The 27715-nt window shown below is 40.0% G+C and overlaps 1 protein-coding gene across 1 annotated transcript; it reads right to left on the bottom strand.

Moving 5' to 3' along the window:
• Positions 1-3003: 3003 nt before the first annotated feature.
• On the bottom strand, positions 3004-24975 carry BAALC (BAALC binder of MAP3K1 and KLF4). Its single transcript, XM_020783387.3, has 3 exons — positions 24653-24975; positions 9767-9927; positions 3004-4826 (listed from the first exon to the last, which is right to left on the bottom strand). Exons 1-3 carry the CDS (start codon positions 24831-24833, stop codon positions 4716-4718), a joined length of 453 nt encoding a protein of 150 aa, XP_020639046.3. The 5' UTR covers positions 24834-24975; the 3' UTR covers positions 3004-4715.
• Between the last annotated feature and the right edge of the window lie 2740 nt (positions 24976-27715).

Raw genomic sequence — 27715 nt, 5'->3', positions numbered from 1 at the left:
GAAACTGCAATTATCAAGCTGAGCTTTAAGGAGATTTTTGTAAGGGATCTTCAAAGTATCTGTGTTGGTTGCATGGAGCGCTCCATCTTGCCAATCTCTCCAGGTGTCTTCCCTGAATGTTACTTTCCTGTTATTGTGTTTTTGTCAAAATAGCATGTACAAGTGCTCCAGTCTTCCCTGAGAGCTTCAAGCCTGCAAATTTCGGAGAGACCACAGAGCAAGAACAATATGAATGACATCCTTTACAAAAAAGAAGGAAAGAAAAGGAGGAAATCTTGGTGGTTGTTTGTGGGGGTGACAACGAATTGAGAAATCAATAACATCCACCTTAGCAGCTATTTCTTAATGAACATAATGAATAATAAATAGCCTTCGGGAAATAGCTTCAAAGCCTGAGTCTCCACAGGCAGCTGGCTCTAGTTACCTCCAGGGGACAGTTTTTGTGCATATGTATTTTTTTCAACACAGTGGGGAAGATTATTAATTTGAGACTGTTTTTCTGACATTTTTAACCTCCCCTACAATGCACCAAAGAGGCAATGAAATTCTAAATGGAAAATCTATATCTGCTAGATTTGCCTCTATGAAGTTGCAGCAGCATTGGGGGGTAAGGATCCAGACTGCCCTAAAAAATAAAACACGTGTCTCCATTTGCCGGTTCAAAGGCATTGTGTTGTTTTGGCAAAGGAATAATCTAGAACATTAAAGAATAACATTGTTAGGGTGCAAGGCTTATATACTGTACTTATTCCAGTGTCCTTCTGTGGTGTGCTTAAAGTGGCTGTCTTGATCCACTCCTGATCATCAAAATAATATTTGTAGGCTTTGCCAGCTGTATCAAAATAATGGCAGTATGCGAGCTTCTGCTGAGTAGGAAATCTACCCATCTAGTAACACAAGGTTGTGCTACCACAGCATTGCACAGGCCATCATCTCCACTAAGGAAATCTGTCCTGTGTTTGCCAAGAACAACACTTGTGCAAGTGGATCCCACTTCGTGGGACTTTCTGCTGAGTGGAAGCTTAATATGATGTTTCCACTCCATTGCCCTAAACTGTCACGACAGATTGTCATGATCATTTGGGGCTGAATCTGGGAGAAAGGAGAAACTGGTAAGAACTTAAAAACAGTAGGGGTCATTTTGAAAGTGATAAACCTTGATAGGTTGAAAGAAAAACACTTGCACTAGACTGAGACTTCATTTTGCATCTTTCCCCCACAACCATTATTTATTTTTAGCATTTCTGAAAATCACATCTTGGTACTATTAATCCTTTTCAGCAAGAAATAAGTCAATTGCTTTGTCAGTCCACAAATCTTCAGTCAAACTAGGAAAACACAATTTTTCAAGTATGTACTATACATTGATGAACAGAGATTATTAATTAGCCACAAAATCAATTCCAATCCATGTGAAAGACGCCACCACCAAAGGCATATACACATGGAACTGGCCAGCCATCTCATAAATTTAGAGTGGTTGAAATAGTCCTCAGATGAAGGAGTTTCATGATTGTTGACAAGTGAGTCTGAGAGGAAGACTGGATATGTGCTGACAAGGCAACATTTCTAATAGAGACTATGCCATATTTATACTCTGATAAGATTGCACAATCCTTTCGACACACAGAGTATGAGGAACTGTGGTTGGTGATGGAAGTGGCATAACAATCACATGGGCTGTCAGAGCTGCCTCTGTGATGGAGTGTACAGATGGCTGAATAACAAAGCAGATTGGCAGATGAATTTGGGATAAGCTTTGTTCATATTACCTGGGGCTGGTTACAAGGCTCACATCACGCCCATTTTAGCAGCTCTGCTGGCTGCCGATCCATTTCTCAGCACAACTCAAAGTGCTGGTTTTAACCTATAAGCCATAAACAGCTTGTGTCCAAGCTATCTCAAGGACTACATCTCTCTTTATGAGCTAGTCAGGGCATTTAGATAAATAGGGGGAGGCTTTTCTCTCAGTTCCACCATCCTCACAGGTGTGTTTGGTGGAGACATGAAAGAGGGCCGCCTTTGTCACTGCTTGCAGGCTCTTGAACTCCCTCCCAGGATGGTTTGTATTTTTATTGGTTTTAAATCTGTTTCAATAATGCCTTTACCTAGCATGTTTAATTATTTTATTTAAAAAATATGAATAATTTATTATTTTTAGCTCTTAATATTGTATCAGGAGACAGGTATCTAGTTGTCTGGTGTGCTCCCAGAGGCATCTGGTGAGGCCACTGTGAGATACAGGAAGCTGGACTAGGTGGGCCCTCGGCCTGACCCAGCAGGGCTCTGCTTATGTTCTTGTATTTTAATGATGTGAGCCACCTTGGGTCCTGTTTTGAAGAGAATGGTGGGTTGAAAATATTTAAAATAAATAAATACAATGCAAGAAGGGTGGGTTGGAAGAGGGGTCTTCACCAGAAATCTTGATCGTCCAGAATTCCAATTGTGTAGAAATTTTATATGGATAACCTGCAGAAGTCCCTTTGCATTTCATACTTGCGTTTTCAACTCATATACGTAAATGGAAGCAGAGCAAGTGTATTGCCAGTGAGCATGCCAAAGCAGATGCTTTCACATTCCTTCCCCCTTATGCACATTGAGTCAACATGTGGGGCCACTGTGCATAAGACTAGTATGTCAATGATCCTACAATATTTCAGTCTGCTAGCCTTACTATTAAAACTAAAGCAATATATGTAGTTTAGAGCCATGCAAGATTACATTGCAGATATTGTATAATCCCTAGAACACCCAATATCATGCATGTTTACTGAGAAGCACATTCTGAGGTTTATTCCTAAGTAAGCATGGACAAGATTGCCAATTGTGAGCACAGGCTCAAATGAAGCATCGGACTCCATTATAATTATGTACTTTAAACATCCATGCAATTTGAATTAAAGATGTTCTCTTAGGAGCAGACAGATATATAGTAATGCCCATTGGAGTATATGTTTCAATGGTTAGCCTATGAGAGTTAGAATTAAGCTTAAAATCTAAATATTGATTTCAAATACTTAATTTTTATTTCAAACAATTTATTTAAAAAGTAAAATCATTTTCATAAACAGTATAGTTAATTTTAGAATTGTTTCAAATCTCTGTTCATCTGTGATTAAAGTGCTTTTTCTGTGACACACATTATTAACATTTGTCATTAAACACTTTTATACATCTAAATTGTCCTATAATTGTAGGTAATATATTTACAGTTCAGAATACCTTTTAGAAATTAGTTGTGCCTGTCAATCTCACTCTTCTCCTTTAATGTATAGACTTCACCATCAGTTCCATATGCACAGATTGTTTCTTTTGGAAAAGGATCACACCTTGATTTCCTATCTTGTCTTTTAGTAGCTCAAGGAAGTTCATATTCTGAGTGAGGGGTGTTTCACCTTTTTAACTCTGCCATTTTCAAAAGTTTATCCTCTCCTTTCAGTACATATTTGAAGATTTTATTAGCCCTTCAACCCCCCCAAAAAAGTTACAGGTACCTACAATATGTCTACATTGCTACAGGGCTCATAATAGTTGGCTTCGGGCATGGTTTAGCCTGGAAAAATGGCAGTAATGCCAGTTTAACGCTTTCCTCAATCCTGGATTGCCTTTGTGGTTTGACCCTAAATCTCAACTTATTCTAACTTGGGAGCATCAAGAGCACCCACTGTAATTATTTTCTTCGACATTCCGTACATTAATTACCATGACTCCTACCAAGTGACAGCACATTATGCATTTGACAGAGCTCTACTATATGGCAGCATGTTTTAATAATTAACAAACCAACAAACACACACTGCCAACTTTGCATTTTCAGTCAGACTTTGTATTATCCAAACATAGTGATATGGGGAAAGCCCGCTAGTTCAACCTCTTGTACTAGCAAGTGAGTGGCATATAGTAATGACTGAACGAGTTGATTCTGTGCTGGGAAGCAATGGTTGTAACAACTGAGGTGGGTTGATACAATTGCCAGCTGTGACATTATAACATAGTGCGAGGCTCCAATATGGTGCAGAAATGGACACAGTAGAAATATAAAGTCCTCAAGTGCCTCTCAAATCCCACAGAATTGTCTATCCTGGCACAAACCTTGGCTATCTGACATATTCTGCATAGGAAGTTTGGTCCACCCTGAAAGGAGGGGATGACCTCTCTTGGCTCAGACCACAGATAGCCGGTGATATTCTGTAATAACACATTATACATAATAATTATGGAATTCTCGTATGACATACTCCTTATGCCGCTGAGACAAATAATAAAATATGCCATTCTTTAAAGAGTCACTGCTGGGAATATTCTTAGTGCTTGAATATTAGATTTTTGATAAGTGTCAACCATAGGATGATAATATGACCTTTTAGCTTGTGGATCTAATAGCAAGAATCACATATGATAATTTCTGGAGGGCTTTATCAAGATGTTTGAAATATTTTTGTTTCACGCTTTTATTTTTATTAAACCACTTATGATAATATAAAGTATCTATTAATTGCCTAACCTATCTTCACCAAAATGGCAATACAAAACAAAAAGAAATATTCAAGCACCCAGCGCTGGCAGACATTTTAGAACCAAGACCGTCAAACGCTTTTCCAAAGGCACTCAGCAGCAGCTGGCCGATCTTCACATTACCCTGTCTGTTAAAGTGCAGCAAAATATCACAGAGTTCATCTGTAATAAAAGGATAAAACACATCCTCTTCCTGTGTTTCAATTGACACAGTTCTTTGTAATTCTTCTGTTGCTATTGATTTGTCTGATTGCTTTTGTTGCATTAACAGGGACTTCCTTTGTGGGTTTTTTCTTGTTGTCCCATTTAGCCTGTTAAAAAAAGTTTATAATATATTAGGTTCATATTTAATATAAAAGTGAATTTCCTAAACAGAGAGAGAAACAAGACAAAGCAACAACATTAAAGACCAAAGACTACTACAATCATCACCATCATCATATTTTGATACAGTTTAATAAATCTTACACACACATTCAACATCTCAACTACTGACATAGTTCCCTCCTTAAATTATGACTACTATGAAATGTTTAATCAGAACTTAACAGAAAGCAAGTAGAAAAAAGCAGACACAATGGGAAGGTTTTGTCATATTTAAAGGTACCTGCAAATTACCTCATCTCTGGATCCTATCCCAAAGAATATACTCCAGAGACAAGGCCATTTCTGGGATTCTTCCACAACTGACAATATTTCTCCACAAAGGAAAGGTCATTTCTTGTGGAAACCCCAAAAAAATGTATTGCCCCTTTCAAAAATATCTTCTGGACATCCAGTTCTACTTCTGAACAGAAAAACTAGTCACAAAAAGTCTTCATATATCTTTAAGTCTTCTTTTATTGAAAAAGCTTGAAGTATATAAATTTCAGAAATTATATGCCAAAATTATAAAATTCTATCCATGTTTATATCATAAGAAAAATACTACTCCTTAACTATTACTACTTGATGTATACACCAATAAAAGTGCACCAATAGAAATAAAAGTATTTTTCTCATACCCTAAATGGAATATTGTGTCAGCATATGAAGAGTTTAAATATTCTTCATTTTCTCAACTCCTAATTCTGTCTGAAAGAACTCTCTTTTATATGATTACTTCAGAAAACTTCTCAGCTGTACTGTACTTGCAATCTATCAATTACATTTCCAGATATGTGTGGTGTAGTTTAAATTATACACCTTTATTTTATCCAATTAGAAAATTACAAGGCAGTTTTTCAATAATTCTCTCTATTTTGTTTTCATGAATACTTGGAAGCAAACTAATTATGTTATCAATAAGCAAGCTAACTAGGAGTGGGCTGGATAGAACAACTGTCAGGTAGATACACAGTTGGTTACAGAATTGTACTAGACGGTGATGATTAATGGCTTCTTCTCAAACTGGGAGGAAGTAACAAGTGGGGTATCTCAGGGCTCAGTCACCGGGTCTGGGATCTTCAACATTTTTATTAATGACCTGGATCAGGGGGTGCAGGGAATGCTAATCAAATTTGTAGTTGTCACAAAATTGGGCAGATTAGTTAATACCCCGGAAGACAGAAACAAAATTCAGAATGTTCTGAACAGGCTTTAGCACCGGACTGAAAACAACAGAATGAACTTTAATAAGGATAAGTGCAAAGTACTGCATCTAGGAAAAAGAAACCAAACATTACAGGTACAAGATGATGGATACCTAGCGATGTAAAATTTCCAAAAATGTCATTTCCCCCCAGAAATTTTCAGAAATTTTACATCTCTAGAGAAAACGTAAATGCATAAAGTCTCAGAAGTCTTTCATTAAAGTCTTAATGCCATATAGTTTGAATACCACATCATAGAGATATTATTTATCATTGTAAAACAACATATTCCATGCTCTATTTTTTCTGGAAAAAACAAAAAACAAAAAAGGTTTAGAAAACATTTTTTAAAAACTCCCTCCCCCACCCCATTTTCTGTTTTTTTTTCCAGGCCTTGCATCTCTAGGGATACCTGAATCAGCAATACTACAAGCAAGAAGGATCTTGGAGTCATTGTGGATTAGAAGCTAATTTTGAGCCAACCGTGTGATGTAACTAAAAAAAAGCTACATGCTATTTTAGGCATTAACAGAAGCATAGTCTCCAAATCCTGCAAGGTACAGTGGTGCCCCGCATAGTGACGATAATCCGTTCCGAAAAAATCGTTGCTATGTGGATTTGTCGCTATGCGGGGCAAAAAAGCCCACAGGAACGCATTAAAACACGTTTAATGCGTCCCTATGGGCACAAAACTCACCATTATGCAGAAATCCTCCATGCGGCTGCCATTTTCACTGCCTGGTAAGCGAGGAAAGGGCGCGAAAACACAGCGGGCGGCCATTTTCTTTACCCGGTGGCCATTTTGGAACCGCCGGTCGGCTGTTGGAAAAACATCGTTATGCGATAATCGGTAAGCGAAACAGCTTACCGATCATTGCAAAGCGATGTTTTCCCATTTAAAACATTGTTATGCGATCGCTTTTGCGATCGCAAAAACTTAATCACTATGCGGATTTGTCGTTAAACGAATCGCTCGTTAAGCGGGGCACCACTGTACTTGTTCCCCTCTATTTGGAACTAGTCAGGACTCATCTTGACTACTGTGTCCAGTTCTGGACAATGCACTTCAAGAAGACTGCCAACAAATTGGAATAAGTTCAGACGAGGGCCACATGGACGATCAGGAAACTGGAAACCAAGGCCTATGAGGAAAGACTGAAAGAACTGGGCATATCTAGCCTTGAGAAAAGAAGACTGAGAGGATATAGGATAACATTTTTCAAATACCTGAAAGGCTGCCATTCAGAGAAGGGGCAGGATCTGTTCTCAATCATCCCAGAGTGCAGGACATGCAACAATGGGCTCAAGCTACAGGAAGTGAGATTTCGATTGAATATCAGGAAAAACTTCCTAACTGTTAGAGCAGTACAGCAATGGAATCAATTACCTCAAGAGGTGGTGAATGCTCCAACACTGTAGGCATTCAAGAAAAATCTAGCCAACTATCCGACACATATCCTTTGATTTGTATTCCTGTCTTGAGCAAGGGGTTGAACTTGATGGTCTTATAGTCCCTTCCAACTTCAATATTTTATGATTCTATGAATTGCTCTTTATGGGGAATCTCATTTGTTCCTTTAATCTATACAATTATAATGATTTAGGGATATCCTAACAATAAACAATGTAGATGCTTTCAAACTATTATTATTTAGTATGACAAAAATAATAATAATAAATGATTCACATTTCAAGTTAAGTCCTTGTTTAGAAAGCCCTATTTTTCTTATTGTCATCTTGTGGACAAAGGGAGGAACAGCATCTAAATTGCTAGGAAAAAATTATTCCTAACACTGAAAATTTTCGTGTTATGTTGAAAGAGGATTCCAAGGTCCAAAAAATTAAGGATTGATTGACAGGGGGATGCAGACAAGGGGACCCCTCAAAACTGTCTGATTAATTGGTGTTTCAGCTTCCCATTACTGTGTGCCAGAAGAGATATATTGGGGTCTTGCTGGAGAGCTCTGTAAAAATGCTATCTGTTTCTCCATGGCAGCTGTGAAACACAAGGACCATGTTGAGGTATCATTAAGAAAAAAGCTGAAAATAAAATAGCCATCTTGGATCACAGTTCTGGGAGAAAGACAGGATATAAATCAAATAAACAACACAGGCAGTTAGAGAATATTACCACTTTTGGAATGCTGTAACTGTTTGGTCATTAGAGAATACTGTGAAAATTATGCAAAAAAAAGAGAGGGGGGGATAGCCAAAATGATCAAGCAGTTGGACAACCTTCTCTGCTAGGAAAGGAAAATGCATGTGTGCTTCTCTGCATGAGATCTCCTCAATTAATCCACACGATCCCAAAATGAATCCTGCAATACTTTCAAGTACCTCTGTTGAACTACATAGGAGTCACCCGCAAGAAGCTCCTTTTTATTTATTGCATGCTATCCTTTTGGTATCACTTGCAATTCTTTTTCTCATTCTTCAAGGTCAGATGCAAAACAGGAAAAACAAGAGATTGTCCAAGCAACAGATAGACTCTGTGCACTGAAAGGACATTCCTTTTTATTTTACTGGAAATATGGGAGATGGGAATAAAGAGTTTACAGTTCCTTTTCTATGTCTTTTCATAACACGTATGAAGACTTTTTTTGTCTGGAATTTCTGTGCCATCTTCTTTTGCACAGTTCTCTCTCTCTCCTTCCTGCAGAACACTGAATTTGACTTTTTAAAGTCCTGTGCATTGTGCAATGCTAGTGGAAGATGAAACCAAGCCTTAAGATATAGTTGAACACCCTTGGCCATGTCAAGTCAAAAGCATATCTTGTTTTAAATCTTGGGCCAAAGTTAGAAGGTTTCTTATTGCTATGGCTCTTTGATTACTGACTGACCCACTTTCGTGTCATTCATTGTGCACTAACAGAGTACATAGGTCTTAGTATGGATTCCATTGTATGTTCAATCAGATTAGTCGTGAGTTCTCTTTACAGACGTGCTTGTTGGAGTGTGAAATCTATGAACCTAAATTAAATTTGATCCTCCTCTAATCTGTGTACTTAATTTACATTCACATCTGTTCTTAAATGTAGGTAGCGCCTCAGATGTTACCATGTAGAAAGAACAGGACATGTTTAGCCTTGAGAAAATAAGATTGGGGGGGGGGGAGATATGATAGCACTCTTCAAATACTTGAAATGTAGTTATACAAAGGAGAACAGGATCTGTTCTTGATCATCCCAGAGTGCAGGACACATACAAGTGGACTCAACTTCCAGCTTTGCTGGAAACTATTCTTGTCTCTCTCTTTTTTTTTTGTCTGCCGTCTCATGCCTTGGGGGCCTCTGTGTTTTGCTTAAGGGACATATATCTGAGTTGGCACTAGCTTTGTTTTTTTGAGGGAATAAGCACCTATAACATCCTGTTCATCCCAGTGCATGTTTCTAAGTATTATGATTGATACCTGCATACTGACTAGTGGCTCTACAATCTCTACCTTGGGCCTGAGTTTAACTGCAGACATTATGGTTACAAAATCCAGTCAAATCTTTGGACTTCCATGTTTCTTCCACCATCATTGCCTAACTTCTCTGCACCACTTGGACCAGTGAAAACTCTGGGGAAAACAAAAGTTTGCACACACGAAATTTTGGTTAGTATTAGTAAATATATTGCCAACGTGTGGATTTTGTTCTGTGTACAGTCAGTCTCAAAGAACATATTTCTACACCTACCTCTGTGGTTCGAAAGCCATTATGTTGCTTTTGTGTTCCAGTGGTGTTAGCTGTCTGTTTCGTACACTGTGTACCACAGTGAGCTCTCTTTTCAACTGTTCCGCTTGTAGATGAGGACTTTGCAGTGCAGGTCTGAGTTGATTTGCTATCTTCCAAAATTCCTAGACACAAAATTTTAATGGAAATTTAAAGAATTTAAATGCATTAAACATCAAAAGAGGGTTGACAAAACTATTCACTCTTACAGAATGAATTTAACTGTTCCGTACTGTATATGAACATTTTCACACGATTTATTGATTTTATTACATTTATAAAACTTAGACCTTGCACAATGATCTAAGAGTGGACCATTACATTTAATGTATCGTAAAATCAGTAAAAAATGGCTGACCGGCACTCAACACCAAAAAGCCTATAAATGTAATCTATTAACTATCTATAATAGGAAACAGTGCAATATAAAGCCTTTTGAAAAAAGAACCATTAAATCATGGGATCGGACATGTTTGTGTTCGGTTTATTAGTACTCACTGAGCCCATTATTTTTTCCAACTACTGATAATGTATCTGCATATTTAGCCTAAGTAAACGAGAACTAGAACTACGTAGTCATACTGAGGGTACCTTATCTCAAATCCCCTGCTAACCAACTGTCAGAAATTTCATATAGATGTTAAATAACACGGCACAGGATGAGAAACTGTGGAACCCAACAGCATAGCCATCAAAGATCCAAGCAAAAATGTCCTACCACGTATTTCTGACATTTTTGCCAAATGTAGGGGTGGAACCACTGTAACATCATGCCTCTAGCTCCCAACTCGCAAAAGTAGTTTTGTATCTGAAAGGATACTATCATCAGGAATATCAAAAGCTTCCAGGAGACCAAGGAGAATTAACAGAGTTATACTTCTGCTGTTGTCCTTATACAAATGATCATTCAGAGCAACGAAAGCCATTTTAGTGTCAGAACCAGTTATGAAGCTAGACTGAAATGGATCTAGATTGGAGATAGGGATTGTATGCCCTTCCAGATATAAGAATGGAACTCCCATCAAGCTATGCTGGTAGGCCTGATATGAAGTAGAGTCTAACAACATCTGGAGAGCAATTATGTCCCCCACTGTTATGTACATAATCACCTTCTTTCACGCACATCACAAGCTAGCCAGCAAACAGACTCTCTAATACCTTGCCTCCAAATATTTTTTTTAATAATTGGATTGTAGTAACAAGAGCTCAGGGTAGGCTTCTTAAGAAAGAGAAGTGCCATTGCCCCTTAGTGTTCAACTACACTGGAAAGCCAAATTGGAACAATTAGGCTTTGCTGTAATTTGACTTACACCTACTGTATATTACATTTGAAAACTCAATTAGTATTCATATAAGGGCTGCAGATTGATTCAGAAGTTCACCTCTCATACTAGATGTGATGCAAGTCACATTCCAGCCCACAACCCCCTTCCTTCTCTCCTTCCTATGGTCCCGCCTCTGCCAATTCCTCCTTCCTCTGGTCCCATCAATGCTGATACTTTTGTGGTTTGCTGTGAAGTAGCTTTCTCATTTAAAACTTCAGATTGTTGCATTTTTCAAAACCATTTAAAAATAATATGGAAAAGTACTTAACAGTAAAAGAGTATAGAACCATCAAGAGTTTCAACAGTAATTTTGAAAAATACATCATAATTCGCATGCCAGAATGATTCCATAACAGGGATCACCACTGTCTCCATCCCATCTGTTACCGTTTTCCTTTACTTTCAAGTAACACATGCAGGAATTATCTCATTTCTGCTCACAAAGGGTTTTAAATTATTGGAATGATAAACTTTTAAAGTCCACTTTCAAACCTGTCAATCAAGTAATTAACACTCCTAAGCTTTTGCTTCACAACAAAAAGCTCTTCCCACATGATCTGAAGCTTACCATGTTTGACAGGATTCAGGACTAGTACCTGATCCCACACATTCAAATCATGTTCCTTTGTTTTTGCATGCCCCTCCCCCTGCAGATCCTGAACACCTTGCCCAACGGCCTATACCACTGAAACAGCACCTAGAGACACCTTCACCGTCTTTTCAAGACTGTATCACAACTAACCACACTGGAAAAAGCCCATTTGAATTGCTCTAGATGGAAAAAGAAGAAGCCCCACCCAGTCAGGGGCAGAGAAAAAGTTATTTCAGACCAATTTGAATCAGTCTTTGTGTCATGCAGTCAGTAAAAAAATATTTCAAATTCACTCATTTTAGAAGCGGAGCAAATCTCATGGTATTTGACCGTGTAGTCACACTCATATATGATGGATAACATTCACTCTTGCGACAAAACCTTCACCTCTTTGTGGATCACTCAGTGATCACTTCATATCCCTAAGCAGACAGATACAAAAAAGGGACAGCCAACAGGAGTACATGCCTTCCAATTACTTCCACATAGGCAAAAGCTCATTTAAAAAACAGACACAAAACTCTGACAATTTCTCCTTTTTTAATATACATAATGATTTACTGAATAAAAGAGCTGTAAGCATCTTATATCTTGGAGTGATTCTCCCACCCATCTGCACCCTGTTGAGCTGCATCATTACCACAGAAAGATGATATGTGGCTTTCATCTTTCCAATGCAGTTTTTTCTCTGCTTCTATTGACATACCATTTCCAACCACCCAGAACTATACATTAGGCCCAAACTACCCATTATCTGTAGTTCTGCATTTTTTAAATCCTTTCCTGCTGTCTTATTACAGGGCTACAGCGGTGACCCTCTGTTAAGTCTGGATCACGTTAATCACATCTTTCCATTATATCCAGAAACATCCACTTTTCTTAAGAAACCTACTTTAACCGCCTTTCATCTTCAACTTTTCTCATGGTGAAGATTACCTACAATACAACACATAAGCAGGAAAGTCTACCTTTAAGCCATGTAAGAGAAGATACAGATTACTGGGAAGTACATGCATATATTCTCTCCTTCAGCCTTCTGGTGTGATTTCAAGCCCTGGTAGCTGAAGACATTTTTCTGCCGAAGCAAGTTTGGTGACTTTTTTTTACCTAAACTGGCTATGAGATAAAGTTTTCCACTACATCTAAGGCATCAAGCTAGTTTTGAAGCTTAAGGGCAAACTGGTCTGCCCTCCAACAGAGTAAAAGGAAAAAAACGGCGCAGGAGGAAATGTCAGGAAGCTGCCACAGTGTCTCCCCAGCATCTGGTACCTGAGGAAGTCATTTAACTTTGTCTAATGGTAGGACAGGTCCTAATTAGCCACATATAATCAATGTTGTTGTTATGTGCCGTCAAGTTGGAACTAACTTACAGTGACTCTAAGAGAGCTTTCTAGGTACGTGAGATAATTAAGGAGTGGTGTTACCCGTTTCATGCCCCCAGTGAGCTTCCATAGCTGAAGGGGGATTCAAACACAAGCCTCCTGAGTCCTTAATCTGTCACTCTATCCACTACAGCCCACTACGCATCATCCATATCAATAATGCTATATAGAAAAGGAAAGGAGTTACCATGCTAGCTGGGAATTTGTGGTAAGGTGGAGGTTATATGAAAAATTGCTCCATACTCTGACAAGCATCATATAAAGTGTGGATTGTTGATGATGAATACGTAGGACATTGTTTTCTTATACTTAGAGCCCTATTTTGAAAATGTGTGATGCATTAGTTCACCAGTGAATGTGCAGAGATCCTTGCATGCAAATTGCATGTGTATAGTCTTGTGGCATAAAGGAATAAAACAGGGTATATCTGACTCCTCTTAACATCACAGTTTGGGACACATCCTTACTACGATTTGGGAAGAAAGCATTACAAAAAGATTTGCTGCTTATTCTCTCAGCAATGTCAGCAGTACAGTATACAGATGCCTCCAGATTTTACTCCTAATTCACTTCTTTGGAAACAGGAGAAGAAAAACATTTACAAAATATAAGCACTGAAATCAAAATACAAGACATATTGTATTCTAGAAAATATACACAAATATGTAGATTGAATGGGGCTGGAAACGGAGTCAGAATATCATTACATACGGAGGCTGTGTTTCACCACATTTAGATGACTTCAGTAGCATTGAACTAAACAGGATTTTGGTATTGCCGCCTTACCATTACCTAATGGCCATTTTGCGTATGTCATCTTTTATTGACCTAATATCAAACAATATAATTAATTACTGGCACTACCACTGACAGAAATTTTGGGGCCAGCTATTACAGTGCCTACCAATTTAAGCACTTCATGCATGTTTTTATCAAACTAAAAAGAGCTACTGATTCTGGTGTTATGCTGCTGTTACTACTTTGTGTTGAGAACAGCTGTGACTGAGAACAGCTGCAAAAGCCTAATATATTACTCAGTACATTCTGCCAGTCTCTTAATGCTGCTCCCTCTGAGACAAGAAAACTGGTGTTTGCTTCTGCCAGCAACAGAATAGTATTGCAGCCCAGATGGTCAAACAGGGAATGGTAAAGAACACTGCTTGACATCTAGAGCAATATGGCATGTCATAGCCAATGATAGTTAACTCTTATGAGACCAAATATTGTATTTAATACTTCAATCCTTTGTTTTGTACAGATACTGCTTATGGACTGAAATTCAATTAAGGCTTTCAGATTGCAACCTAAATATTTCATGCAAATTTGTTTAAAAGCCAGCTAATAAAGGCCCCTATTAGAAAGTATCAGATTTGTCAACAGTAATCAGTGCAAAGAGAAGCAGAGGCTTACCCTGATCCACCATAAAACTGAATATTAAAGAATATATTGTCTTATAAATGGATTTTAGTTCTACCTTTTTTATACATACTACAGCTAGAGGAGACTTGAGAATATATCTAAAAAGGATCATGAATTAAATTGTGGACATTTTTCCCACAAGGGGCTCTTTTCATCAGAGCATAGCCATGCTTGTCTTCTGCATATCTGCAATGCAGGGAAGAAGAGAGGAAAAATCCACGCAGTCCTGTTTCTGGTGCTAAAACCCTCAGTAACAATGCAGGATCCTTAGCCTTACACAAGTAATCTAGAGGGATTGCCTAAATGAGTGAAGTTTTTTTTTTCCAGACAAACGCTGAATGATATGAATAAAACCTTTCCTGAACATAGGTTGGAGGGGACCAGTCTTCAGAGTATGCCATCAAAATAACACCTTTCTACAAGCCTAAGGGGAGGATGAAAGTGGTGTGCAAATTTATTTAATTATTTACTTCGTATGTGTAGCAAAAAAATCTTGGAGCAGCAGTTCTGTTTCTTTTTGCCCTTTTTATTGTGAGTTTGATCTGAACAAGTTATCTTTTTCTAAGGTCTCTTAATATAAATTGTTTGATGAATTATATATTGTCAATATACTTTTGAGAGTATTAGGTAAAGGTTCCCCTTGACATTTAGTCCAGTCATGTCCAATTCTAGGGCGTGGTGCTCATCCCTGTTTCCAAGCTGTAGAGCTAGAATTTGTCTGTAGACAGTTTCCGTGGTCACGTGGCCAGTGCGACTAGACAAGGAACGCCATTACCTTCCCACCAAGGTGGTACCTATTTATCTACTTGCATTTACATGCTTTCGAATTGCTAGGTTGGAAGGAGCTGGGAAAGCGATGGGGGCTCACTCCGTTGCATGGATTCAGTCTTATGACTGCTGGTCTTCTGACCTTGCAGCACAGAGGCTTCTGCGGTTTAACCCACAGCGCCACCACATTCCTTATGTTGGAATATGTTATTTTTTATTAATTGTATGAAGAGTTTTACATTAATTGCAAAGTTATGAGATACTTAACATATATACTATGATGTATTCATGTTATTTGTTATGATTATAATAATTTATATTCTATTTACTTGTCTTTGTGACATGATTTTAGCCCAAAACATTGTGAACAAGGCAGTACAAAAATTAATTGAAAGTCACTTCCTATGTTGTTAAGACATGCAAAGATTCACACAAAAGAGCTCTACACTGCATTTCTGTACCAGAAGAAAGTAGGCATCCTTCAGTCTCGAGAGACTATGGTATCGCGCCCTGTATGGAGGACTTGGAACAGCGTCTAGTGTGGCTGAGAAGGCCAATTCGAGAGTGACAATCTCTTCCACACTGAAGACAAATACAATCTGTCCCCTGTCCAGCTCCCTGGTTTTGCTGCTTTTGTCACTTCCTCTTTGCCTCGGCCTGCTGGACAAGGGTCTCTTCAAATTGGGAGAGGCCGTGATGCACCGCCTATCTCCAGGCTGAACGCTCAGAGGTCAGAGTTTCCCATCTGTTGAGGTCTATTCCTAAGGCCTTCAGATCCCGCTTGCAGATATTCTTGTATCGCAGCTGTGGTCTCCCTCTGGGGCGATTTCCCTGCACTAATTCTCCATACAGGAGATCTTTTGGAATCCGACCATCAGCCATTCTCACGAAGTGCCCAAGCCAACGTAGACGCAGAAGAAAACAGCATAACTAAAATAAATGACTGACACTTTCATAGAACTCTTCTGTCTCCGGGGGTTGCTTCATGCGGCAAGCCATCCACATGCAGAAATGACACAATGGGAATGTATTGTGGAAGCATGAAATAAATATACCTAACATATGAGAAGTCACAGAACCTTACAGCTGTAATTATAACTTCCCAAAGCAGCCACCTAAAACACAGTCCCCAAACTCAGTGAAACATCGGAAACAAAAGAGATGCTTTGGATTCCAGACCAAGAACACAGGCTAAATGAAATGTTAAAGTACAGTATTTCAGCAATGTGATCTGCTGGGTAGTTGTTCTGAACACTGTTATTTCAAACTCCTTAATCAGAAGATTAATGTTTAATGAACAATTTCTCCTGTTGCCACATTATTTTGTTGTTGTCACGTGCTGTAAAGACACCTCCTGTCAAGACATGAGGCAATCATGAATGAGACAGCTCCCAAATGCCCTGTCCTCAACAGCTGCGCTAAGCTCCTGTAAACCTGGACCTGTGGTTTCCTTTAGGGAATCAGCCGATCTTGTATTTGGACTTCCTCTTTTCCTCTTCCTTCAACCTTTCCCAGCATTATTGTCTTTCCCAGAGAATCTTGCCTTTTCATGGTGTGCCCAAAATAGGACAGCCTCAGTTCCAACATTTTTGCCTCCAGAGATAGTTCAAACTTGATTTGCTCTAGGAACCACTTGTTCTTTCTGGCACTCCACAGTATCTGCATGTTACTTATAACATAGTAATTACTTAAACATAAATAATATTTCACCACACTACAAACTTTTTATCAGCTAATAAGACTTTGTATGTTGCTTCAGCTCATTAATTAATCCTTCAATTTTTGTGTCCCATTTTTGTTTTATGTCATTTGGTATTTTTAAATATTAACACATTTTTCAACAGTATATAGACATCTTGCTAAAAATATATACTTCTTTCTTTCTTTCTTTCTTTCTTTCTTTCTTTCTTTTTCAGTTATAAACCGTTGGAACCTACAGGAACGAGGATGTAAAGGTGAATGAAAATAAATCAATCATATGGTTTTGCTGCAGACTTCAGAAGCTCACCAATTATTTTATTAGGTAAAGGAACCCAAGATTATCTTGCACATTTTTCAGAACTGTCTTTTCAGGGTAATTGTGAATGGGTGAGAAAGTACCAAGGCTTGTGCTGTCCATATAACTCATTTGCTACATTAAACTCTGTGTAATCTATATCAGATCAAAAACAACTTTGGCAGCTAGTAATCTGGAAACTGGGGAAAGAGCTATATGTATGCATCAGTCCTGAGTACTATATTCACTCTTGACTTCATGCTTCACCCTTGTGTATCTACAATTCTGGTTATGGAAAAAAATGTCTACCCTTTTTGGTAGAATCCAAAATGGATTGGTAGATCTTCCTACATGTGTAATCCAGATGGGTAAACCAAGAAAACACTATGTTCTTCAAACACATGTAAAATCAACATTAAAATAAACCATAAGAACTACCAATGTTAGAAATCTATCAGCTCTGGAATAGTCTTCAGATAACGACATTGGCCAGTACCATCAATACCAGACTCAGCCATAGATATTTCTATATAAATATCAAACAAGGAATATTTCCCTTTAATTCCTGTAATCAGGCACAATTCCTTTCCTCCATGAAGGAGAAACTTCATTATACCCCTCAGTATAGAAACAAATGCTAGGAGTGAAAAGAACATTAAATGAATAAGATACAGTGGTGCCTCGCTAGACTATGATAATCCGTTCCACTGAAATCGCTGTTTAGCAAAATCATTGTCTAGAGAAAAGCATTTCCCCATTAGAATGCATTGAAACCTGTTTAATGCGTTCCAATGGGGAAGAATAGTCATTGTCTAGCGAAGATCGGCGATAAGAAAGCCGCTTTGTGAACCCCCAATCAGCTGTTTAAATCGCTGTCTTGTGAAGCTTAGGTCCCGAAAACACCTGTTTTGCAAGCACGGAGGCAGCTGTCAAAATTGTCGTCTAGCGAAAATCGGTTTGCAAAGCAGGGGCCAAACATTGTCCAGCGAAATTCCCCCATAGGAATCACTGTTTTGCGAATCACTATAGCGATTGCAAAAAGTCAGTGTAGGCATCCTTCAGTCTCGAGACTATGGTATCGTGCTCTGTATGGAGGTCCTGAAACAGTGTCTTGTGTGGCTGAGAAGGCCAATTCGAGAGTGACAATCCCTTCCACACTGAAGACAAATCCAATCTGTCCCCTGTCCAGTTCCCTGGTTTTGCTTGTTTCGGGACTGCCTCTTTGCCTCGGTCTGCTGTACAAGTGCCTCTTCAAATTGGGAGAGGCCATGATGCACCGCCTGCCTCCAGGCTGAACGCTCAGACGTCAAGGTTTCCCATCTGTTGAGGCTTCCCTGCACTAATTTTCCATACAGGAGATCTTTTGGAATCTGACCATCAGCCATTCTCACGACGTGCCCAAGCCAATGTAGACGGTGCTGTTTCAATATTGTATACATGCTGAAAATTCCAGCTCGTTCTAGGACTACTCTATTTGGAACTTTGTCCTGCCAGGTGATACCAAAAATGCGTCAGAGACAACGCATATGGAAGGTGTTCAGCTTCCTCTCCTGCCGTGCACAAAGGGTCCAGGACTCGCTGCAGTATAGGAGTGTGCTTAGGACACAAGCTCTATAGACCTGGATTTTGGTGTATGCCATCAACTTCTTATTAAGCCATACTCTCTTTGTGAGTCTTGAGAACATGGTAGCTGCTTTCCCAATACGTTTATCCAGCTCGACATCTAGGGAGAGAGTGTCAGAGATTGTTGAGCCAAGGTACACAAAGTCATGAACAACCTCCAGTTCTTGCGTGGAGATAGTAATAGAGGGAGGTGAGTCCCTGGCACATGACTTGTGTTTTCTTCAGGCTGATAGTTAGTCCAAAGTCTTGCCAGGCCTTGCTAAAATGATTTATGAGTTGTTGGAGGTCTTCAGCAGAGTGGGCAACAATGGCTGCATCATCAGCAAAGAGGAAGTCCCGCATGCATTTCAGTTGGACTGAAAGTCAATGTCTAGCGAAAAAACTGTCATGCGGGGTAACTGTCTAGCGAGGCACCACTGTAATTGAAGCCTTTGTCTTTAGTGACTCCCTATGCATACATGCAATGCTAAATATACAAATGCCAGACATAATGTAACGCACTATGTGTGTTTTTCCCCCAATGCAGGATGAGTCTGCAGGTCTCTTATCCACTTAGAGCACATATAAGAGACATGTCCATTTGTAACTGAAAACACTGTGTGCAGTTTTGAACAAATAATAATATATATTATTATTATTTATTTAATTTATATCCCGCCTATCAAGTCACGGTGGACTACTCTAGGCACCTGGTTAAAATTTTTTAGCTAAACAAGACAATGATCATGGTGGTTTACATTCCTTATACATATAAACAGAGAGATTGGAATAAAATGTTATGAATAGCATAAAGCTTCAAAGAAACAAATAAATACATTCTAAATCAAATTAAACCTGAACTCTCATTAGAAGTGAAAATAAATAATCTGAAGCTATTGTATTTGGACATACCACTAGAAGACAAGATGCTCTGGAAAAGACAATAATTGCTAGCAGAAGATGAAAGCAATAATACAAAAGGAAAAGATAATATGAGATGGATTGGCTTGGTAAAGACATAATAGCCTTTGGTTTGCAAGACTTAAACAGGGCTCTCAGTGATACTTTGTAAATTACTAATTCATAGGTCACCATTATGACTACTTGATGGCAAATAACAAAAACAGCACTACAAGGGAGAAAGAAACATTTGTCATAGCTGGCATTGAACTGGTTGCTTAGCACATTTATTGCTCCTCAAAGCATTAAATCCAGCATCCAAGGTTACACTTATTTTTTATCGCTCTGGAGTGTTTCTTTTGGGGTAACAGCTAATGCCATGGTTTTTGTCTGTGTGTGTGTGTGTGTGTATGTATATATATACATGACCATGGAAGATTGTCTTCAGACAAACGCTAGCTCTATGGGTTGGAAACGGAGATGAGCACCGCCCCCTAGAGTCGGCCACGACTGGACAAATTGTCAAGGGGAACCTTTACCTTTACCTTTATCCTCCTTTTTCAGTTTCTCCTTTTCCATTCCAGAGCTGACCAAAATATTTAAGCCATATAGGATTTTATATATATATATATATATATATAATCCTATATGGCTTAAATATTTTGGTCAGCTCTGGAATGGAAAAGGAGAAACTGAAAAAGAAGGAGGATATATATTTCTATATATATATTTCTATTTGTCTGGATATATATATTTTTCTTTGGCTGTATTTTCCAGAAAAGAAAGAATATATATATTCTTTCTTTTCTGGAAAATACAGACAAATGGACAGAGGAAACCAAAATCAACTTCAGCTAGTAGATCAAAAAATATCGACTAAGTGCTAGGTCACTTTGTAAACTGAAGCAATAGAGGTGCTGGCGCAGAAGAGGGTGGTGTTAATGACAGCAGAGAAGTGAATTGCTACAGACAGAAATGTAATGAATTTTGCCCTCTACCATGCAGACACTTGCAACACTACTCCCCTGAATAATTAAACACTTCATGGTGTAAGTAAATATTTCCTACACGAACAACCATTTCAGCCGAAACAAACTGATGGGCAGCTGTATATAGAACTTCATGACAGCTCAGAACAACCTCTGTTCTAGTTGCTCCCTATGTCACCCATTATGTCCAATACAATGGTTCTAATTAATGCTCATGGGTCTATGGAACCACATTCCACCAGGCACTTGAAACACCACTGATAGTGCTGGAGGGAGAAAATATTCATAAAACAATGTTCCTTGAGTGCTGAGAAAATATGAAATTCCTGTAATGGAAGAACATTTTCAGGATATTCTCACCCTCATATGGTATATAACAACCAACCAACTGTGTTGAAACGGTTTGAAAAACTGTCCAGTGGCTACAATGCTTCTCATTCTGCATTGCCTCCTTCAGCTGAATAATTTTGCTCTTGTCTAAACAAAGCCAATGAAAAATTAGAGAAGCAACAGTGCTTTTAAAACAGCAATTCAAAATTCTGAGATTATTAAAAGGAGCAAATGTGCTGCTTCTCACTTTCACTAGAAGCTTTAAGGAAAATCTATTATAAGACAATTTTAGCAAGTGGCATACTAGTCTCCCTCCCTCCCCTTTTGAGATACTATTTGCAAAGTCTGTATAGTATCCTTGTTGATCTTTTATTTGTATTTTTGAATTGCTGCACGCCTGTTAAGTCACTGCCTTGCTACACCATCTACTGTATTCCATACAGGTATATTCCACATCGCTATCCCATATAGCTGACCTTATCTGGAGATTTCCCCTTCACCAGGCTAAATTGTTTGGTAGTTTAAAAAAAAAACCCACAAAACTCCATAGTGAATTTAATGTGTTGTTTGCTATTGAGCATATATATTTTTATTACCATCCGGGTGAGAAGAAAATTAGTTTTCACCTAGCTTCTGTAGTTCAAAACCTATACTCTGTGTTCCAAATTCCAATTGCCCCAAATGTTCCATTCCATCACCAAAATTTTGATCTTCTATTATAATATAAAAAGTAAAGTAAAGATAAAAACAGAGAGAAGGAAAATATGAGGGAGGAAACTCGTGGAGGAGGAGAGGTACGATAAACAGGCAAACAAAGGAAATTAATACTGGGCAATTTCTAAAAAACCAGCACTTTTCTCTCTCTTTGATGTCAAGTACACAGCTTAACAGTATTTCACTCAGGATAGCAGGCATTAGAAATATTTAACATTTGCTGGATTTTGCCCACTGATTACAAACAAAGCAACACTGTATAATTTATGCTACCGATTTCAATTAGTGTACACCCAGGAAAATATGAACAGGATTGCAACTAGAGAAACAGTTAAAAAATTTATCAGTATCCAAATATATTGTTAAAATATATAGATTACACACTGGATTCAAAAATAAAATTGCAGTATTCAGAATGTCAAAATTATGGGTTTATTCTAGGAGAAGGGCTAAAAAAACCCAACTCAGTTAGAACCAAACTACTGATATGCTGGTTTGTGTGCTTGTACAGTACTGGGTCTTGTTCCACAAAATCAAATAGCTAAAGGGGCACATGGACCAGGAAAAGGGTAAGAAGGAAGAGTTAAGCATTCTCCCTCCAAAATGATGCCATGAGCAAATTGGCTTCATTTCTTTGAAAAACAAGATCACCAACATGTCCTAACACAGCTCTATTGACCCTTAGACTATCAGGGGGTCTGGTTAGCTTATTCTGATTTCAGTCTTATAATACCTGTTTCAAACCCACTTGTTCTGCACAGTGCCCCCACTCCAATGTTTCCATAATGACATTTCAGTCTTTGGATGACCAGATATGTCTGTTCTGAGATGGATTGAGAACACTGCCAGCTAGTGACAAGAAAAAGTCATGCCATGCACGAGTTAAACACATTGAAACTCCATTATTTCAAATTATTGGCCTGTTGCTTTCAGGATTGAAAACAAGAAAATTATTCTATTTCCAATTAAAAGGAAATAGAATTGGCCACGATTTAGAGAAAAGACAGGGGAAGTTATACCAGTCTTGCAGACATGCCAAGGCAACCTCACGTAAGCTTTTACTAAAATATGATACTCAAGATACGGACCTCACATGGTGTCATTATACCAGAACTTATAGATGACATGCATTCTATAATGAAGCATTTCTTATAATTAGATAGCTAGAAAATACCCTCAAGGGTCATTTAATACAACCCTCTGCTAATGCAGTCTATTTGATTCCTATTTCAAAATTAAGGAGACTCCAGCACGTCTCAAAGCAGTGCATTCCATTGTCAAACTGCTCCTACATTAATCCTAAGGTTCTTATTCCTGTGCTTAATGTCATTCTTTTATGCAGAACTGGTGCAGTGCTGCTAGCCAAGCATAGGTCTCCATTGCATCTACACAAGCAGAAACACAGAAACATCCATCATAAGAAAAATGAGACGAACAAATTGAATTGTTAGCATGTTTGAGTATTAAGTGTTTGTAAATTAGATGCATGGACATTCACAATTCTTGTCCTTAGGGGTAATTCTATGAGTTCCTAGGTGAACTACATCACAGTGTTGAATCTGTGGAATCATAGAGATTAGCTCAAACAAATTGATTAGCCAAGTACAGGAAGAACTTATGTTATCTGATCAAGTGGGACCCCATCCCTGTAAGAATCTATATCCAGTTTATAAACCTGTGGTCTCACTATTGTGCTCCATGTGCTAAAGAAGTAGCCCATGAAAATTCACACTGAAAAAAAATCCATTACTCTTAAGTGTGTCACCAGATTTAGTTTTCTTATACAGTATCTACTCGTGTGACATTTTAAATCTTTTCCCATCTATTGTATCTCATAAACGGGCAAGTCAATTGAAAGTCAATTTTTACCCATACTGACTATCAGGTTAATTTTCAGCAGTAATCTGATCTGTAGAATATTGATCAACCTTACTGGGATGTGGGGAAGAAATTCCAACCTAAGCTGTACTTTCATATCATAGGTCCATATACAGGTGTAACCTAAGGGTAGGTACCTTTAAGTGTAACCTGCATATGATGTCCCCAAGGCATCTTGTTATGCACACATGTTAAGTTGGGGAAGAAGTTAACCTTTCTCCTTCTAAATGGGAAAAAATATTTACTGACATTGCAAAGAGTAAAAATAGATGGAGATTTGGCTCTGCCACCTCACAGAAGGCGACGGAATGGCCTATACTACCATTTCCCTGAAAATAAGACCTAACCTCAAAACAAGCCCTAGTATGTTTTTTTTCAGGATGCTGTAATATAAACCCTACCCCAAAAATAAGCCCTAGTGAAGTGAAAGCCCGCCCTCCCCCATTGTGCAACAGCCAGAAGAACATGACTGTATTTGAATGAACATGGATTGTACATGGAAAACAATACAGCATCCTCTGAAAATAAGCCCTAATGTGTTTTTTGGAGCAAAGATTAATATAAGATCCTGTCTTATTTTCGGGAAAACACGGAAAGGTAAATTATAAATATATTGAAGCTATTAAGACACGGAGGGGCTATGAGCCTTAATTTCAACAGCGATTCCCGCTCAGGGGTTGGCAACCTGTTCGCCGGCCCTTCTGGCAAGCAAGCCCACTTCCTCGCCGCCGGGGGAAAGTTTGGGCCGGGTGGGGGGGCTGGGGCGGAGCAGGCAGAGGGGACTGCGAGAGGCGGACGGTGGGTCGCCCACGTTCCCCTTTTACAAAGAGAGAAGGGGGGGTCTCCTCCCGCCAGATGCAGGGACGGGAAGAAAGCCCCCACAAACCCCAGCCCCGGCCGCCGCCGCCCTCCCCCCCACACACACACACCGCCGCTGCCTCCGAGCCCCGCTCACCGGGACTCCTCAAGCCAGCCTCGGCGTCGCCCTTCTCCGGGCTGGCGGCGGAAAGCGCCTGCTGCTGCTGCTGCTGCGGATCGGCGTCGGTGTTGGTCAGCCAGGTCGACTCGGTCTCGCGCGTCCAGCTCTCGTAGTAGCGCGGCTCGATGGCATCGGCACGGCTCCCGCCGCAGCCCATCGTGGCCCTCCTTCCCTCGGCCGTACCCTCAGGGCCGGCACCGGGGCCAGCGGCACGGCGAGCAGACCATCCCTCCCTCGCCTCGCCTCGCCTCTGGTCGGGCGTGGACGGAGGGCGCCTTCCCTCCCCTCGGCTTCCTGCCTCCTCCGCACCGCCGCTGCCTTCTCGCGGTCCTTACGAGGGTTTTTCTGTGTGGGCTTCAAATCTCCCTTCCTGATCATCTCCCTCTCCCGCCTCCCTCCCGCATGTTCCCTCCTTCTCCTACTCCTTCTTTGAAACACCCAATTCTTCTCGTCCTTATTTGATTCTTCCCCTTCCTTTTTCCTATTGGCTACCAAGCCACCGTCCTCTTCTCGGTCCTCCTCGCCCTCGCCTCAGGGCTCCCGGGCGTTGTGAGCCCTCGCTTCAGCCCCAGGGTTTGCAGAAAGCCTGAGTTCATACCGGCGTGCCAATGTGTTTACCCCGTTTCTCCTTTTAATTCTTATCAAGACGGAGAGAAGGCAGACAGACATGCATTCAACAGTTTGTTGAAACACGGACTGCTCCCAAACACAGGAGAGTTTTGTTGCCTAAACAGTGCTGAATTAGTGAAGTAAAAATTATAAGCTGTATACCTTGGCTGTGGAAGAACATACAACTGGCTAATTGCCAGACCAGCCAGTGGTTTATTTAAATTCTAAAATACCTACGTTTTGTTCTGTGATTTCTACTTTGTTAAAACCCAGGTTTATTTAACTAATTCTGAAAACTTGTTCTTGGTTTCTTGGGAATAATTTATTGAAACTGGTTATTTTCGGGGAAACACAGTGGGGTGAACTTTGTCTAGAGTTCTACCCTGGGCTCCCAAATGACCATTCAGAGGCTAAAATCTTGTTTAAAGGTAAAGGTTCCCCTTGACATTTAGTCCAGTCATGTCCGACTCGAGGGCGCAGTGCTCATGCCCGTCTCCAAGCCATAGAGCCAGTGTTTGTCTGTAGACAGTTTACGTGGTCATGTGGCCAGCATGACTAGACATGGAACGACGTTACCTTCCCACTGAGGTGGTACCTATTTATCTACTCGCATTTTTATATGCTTTCGAACCGCTAGGTTGGCAGGAGCTGGGACAAGCGACAGGAGCTCACTCCATCGTGTGGATTCGATCTTACGACTGCTGGTCTTCCGACACTGCAGCACAGAGTCTTCTGCAGTTTAACCCTCAGCGCCACCATGTCCATGAAAGCTCTCCAAATCTTGTTTACCTTTGTATAATTCATTAAAAAAACAAAACAAAACATCTGGTTTATAAAGTTGGGATATTGCACTTCTGTATCCACAATTGAAAACACCAGGAAAATGTGTTGTCAGCAGGAAAAAGGATACCAAGTTTTACATAACAAAGGGCAGCCTGACTGTTGCAATACCAATGGTAGCAGTCAAGATGATCTACACAGGAATACCCTCTTGTGTACAGGACTATTCACAAAGTGACATCAAGGAAGGAAAAATCCCAGAAACTGAATCCTTTTTTCTTTTCTTTTCTTCTTTTAATGATCAATTAACCACTTCTCAGGCAAACAGAAAGCAAGTGTCAGGGCTGTTTTTCAACAAGTATGAATGGTACATAGAACCTGGCATATGTTCATATACCAAAACAGAAAAGGCACAAACTGGACTGAAGAAAATATTTTACTTTAATATGTTCCTGTCAGCAAAGAATACAAAGTGATGGAAGTTAAAAAAAGAAAGGTTACTTACCTGTAACGATGGTTCTTCAAGTGGTCATTCTGTGAATTCACACAAAGGGTTAATACCAGCGCCAGCGTTGGGCCTCTCGGAACGTTTTCTAGCTGCAAGAGAAAAGTAACAATGTTTAGGACTACCCCTACTGCGCACGCCCAGCCTAACCGTCCCTCAGTTCCATTTGTCCGCCATAGGCCCTCGAGTCATAGAGATGCCAGTGACAGACAGACAGAGGGGAGGCCGGGCGGGATTGTGTGAATTCACAGAATGACCACTTGAAGAACCATCGTTACAGGTAAGTAACCTTTCTTTCTTCATCGTGGTCTTCTGTGAATGCACACAAAGGGTGATTAGCACGCTTACTAACCGGATGGTGGGCTGTCACTGAAGAGCCGATGCTAGCACTGCCCTCCCGAATCTGGTCTCCTCTTTTGCCCTCACGTCCAACCTGTAGTGGGTTATGAAGGTAGAGGCATTGGACCATGTAGCGGACCGGCAGATGTCGGGCAGGTCAACGCCGCGGAGTAAGGCAGTCGACGAGGCTACAGCCCGGGTGGAATGGGCTTTAAGTCCTTGTGGAGGGTCTCTGTGGTTGAGCTCGTAGGCGAGGGCGATGGTCGATACGAGCCACCGAGAGAGCGTGGACGGCGAGGCCGGGCAGCCCTTCTTTGGGCCAAAGTAACAGAGAAAGAGTCTGTTGGCCAGGCGAAAGTCTTTGGTCCTGGACACATAGAAGGCTAAGGACCGTCGAACATCAAGCATGTGGAGCATGCGTTCAACGTCAGTAGTCGGGGACGGAAACAAAGTTGGCAGGATAAGCGGTTGATTGACGTGGAAGTCGGAGACCACCTTCGGAAGAAAGGAGACGTCCAGGTAAAGCATAACCTTGTCCTTAAAGAATTGGAGAAAAGGTTGGTCATGACGGAGAGCTGCCAGCTCGCTAGCTCGACGGGCAGAGGTAATAGCTACTAGGAATAGCGTTTTTAAAGAAAGCATCTTGATGTCACAGGTAGCCATGGGTTCAAATGGGGGTCTGGATAGGGCATGCAGAACCAAATGTAGGGACCACTGAGGGAGTGGAGGGCGAACGGGAGGTCGGAGGTTAGAGAGACCCTTCAAAAACATCCTGACAGTGGGATGGGAGAAAAAGCGGGAAGAGG

The sequence above is a fragment of the Pogona vitticeps genome, chromosome 4 (genome assembly GCF_051106095.1).
Source record: "Pogona vitticeps strain Pit_001003342236 chromosome 4, PviZW2.1, whole genome shotgun sequence".
Classification (NCBI taxonomy): Eukaryota; Metazoa; Chordata; class Lepidosauria; order Squamata; family Agamidae; genus Pogona; species Pogona vitticeps.
Note: the sequence above shows the minus strand (reverse complement) of the source record. Positions and strands in the feature narration are given on the sequence as shown.

Coding starts and splice junctions, on each gene's coding strand:
- BAALC (XM_020783387.3), bottom strand. CDS start 24,833: ATGGGCTGCGGCGGGAGCCGTGCCGATGCCATCGAGCCGCGCTACTAC. Junction 9,928..24,652: donor GGCTGGCTTGAGGAGTCCCG/GTGAGCGGGGCT, acceptor TTTTGTGTCTAG/GAATTTTGGAAGATAGCAAA. Junction 4,827..9,766: donor ATGGCTTTCGAACCACAGAG/GTAGGTGTAGAA, acceptor TTTTTTTAACAG/GCTAAATGGGACAACAAGAA.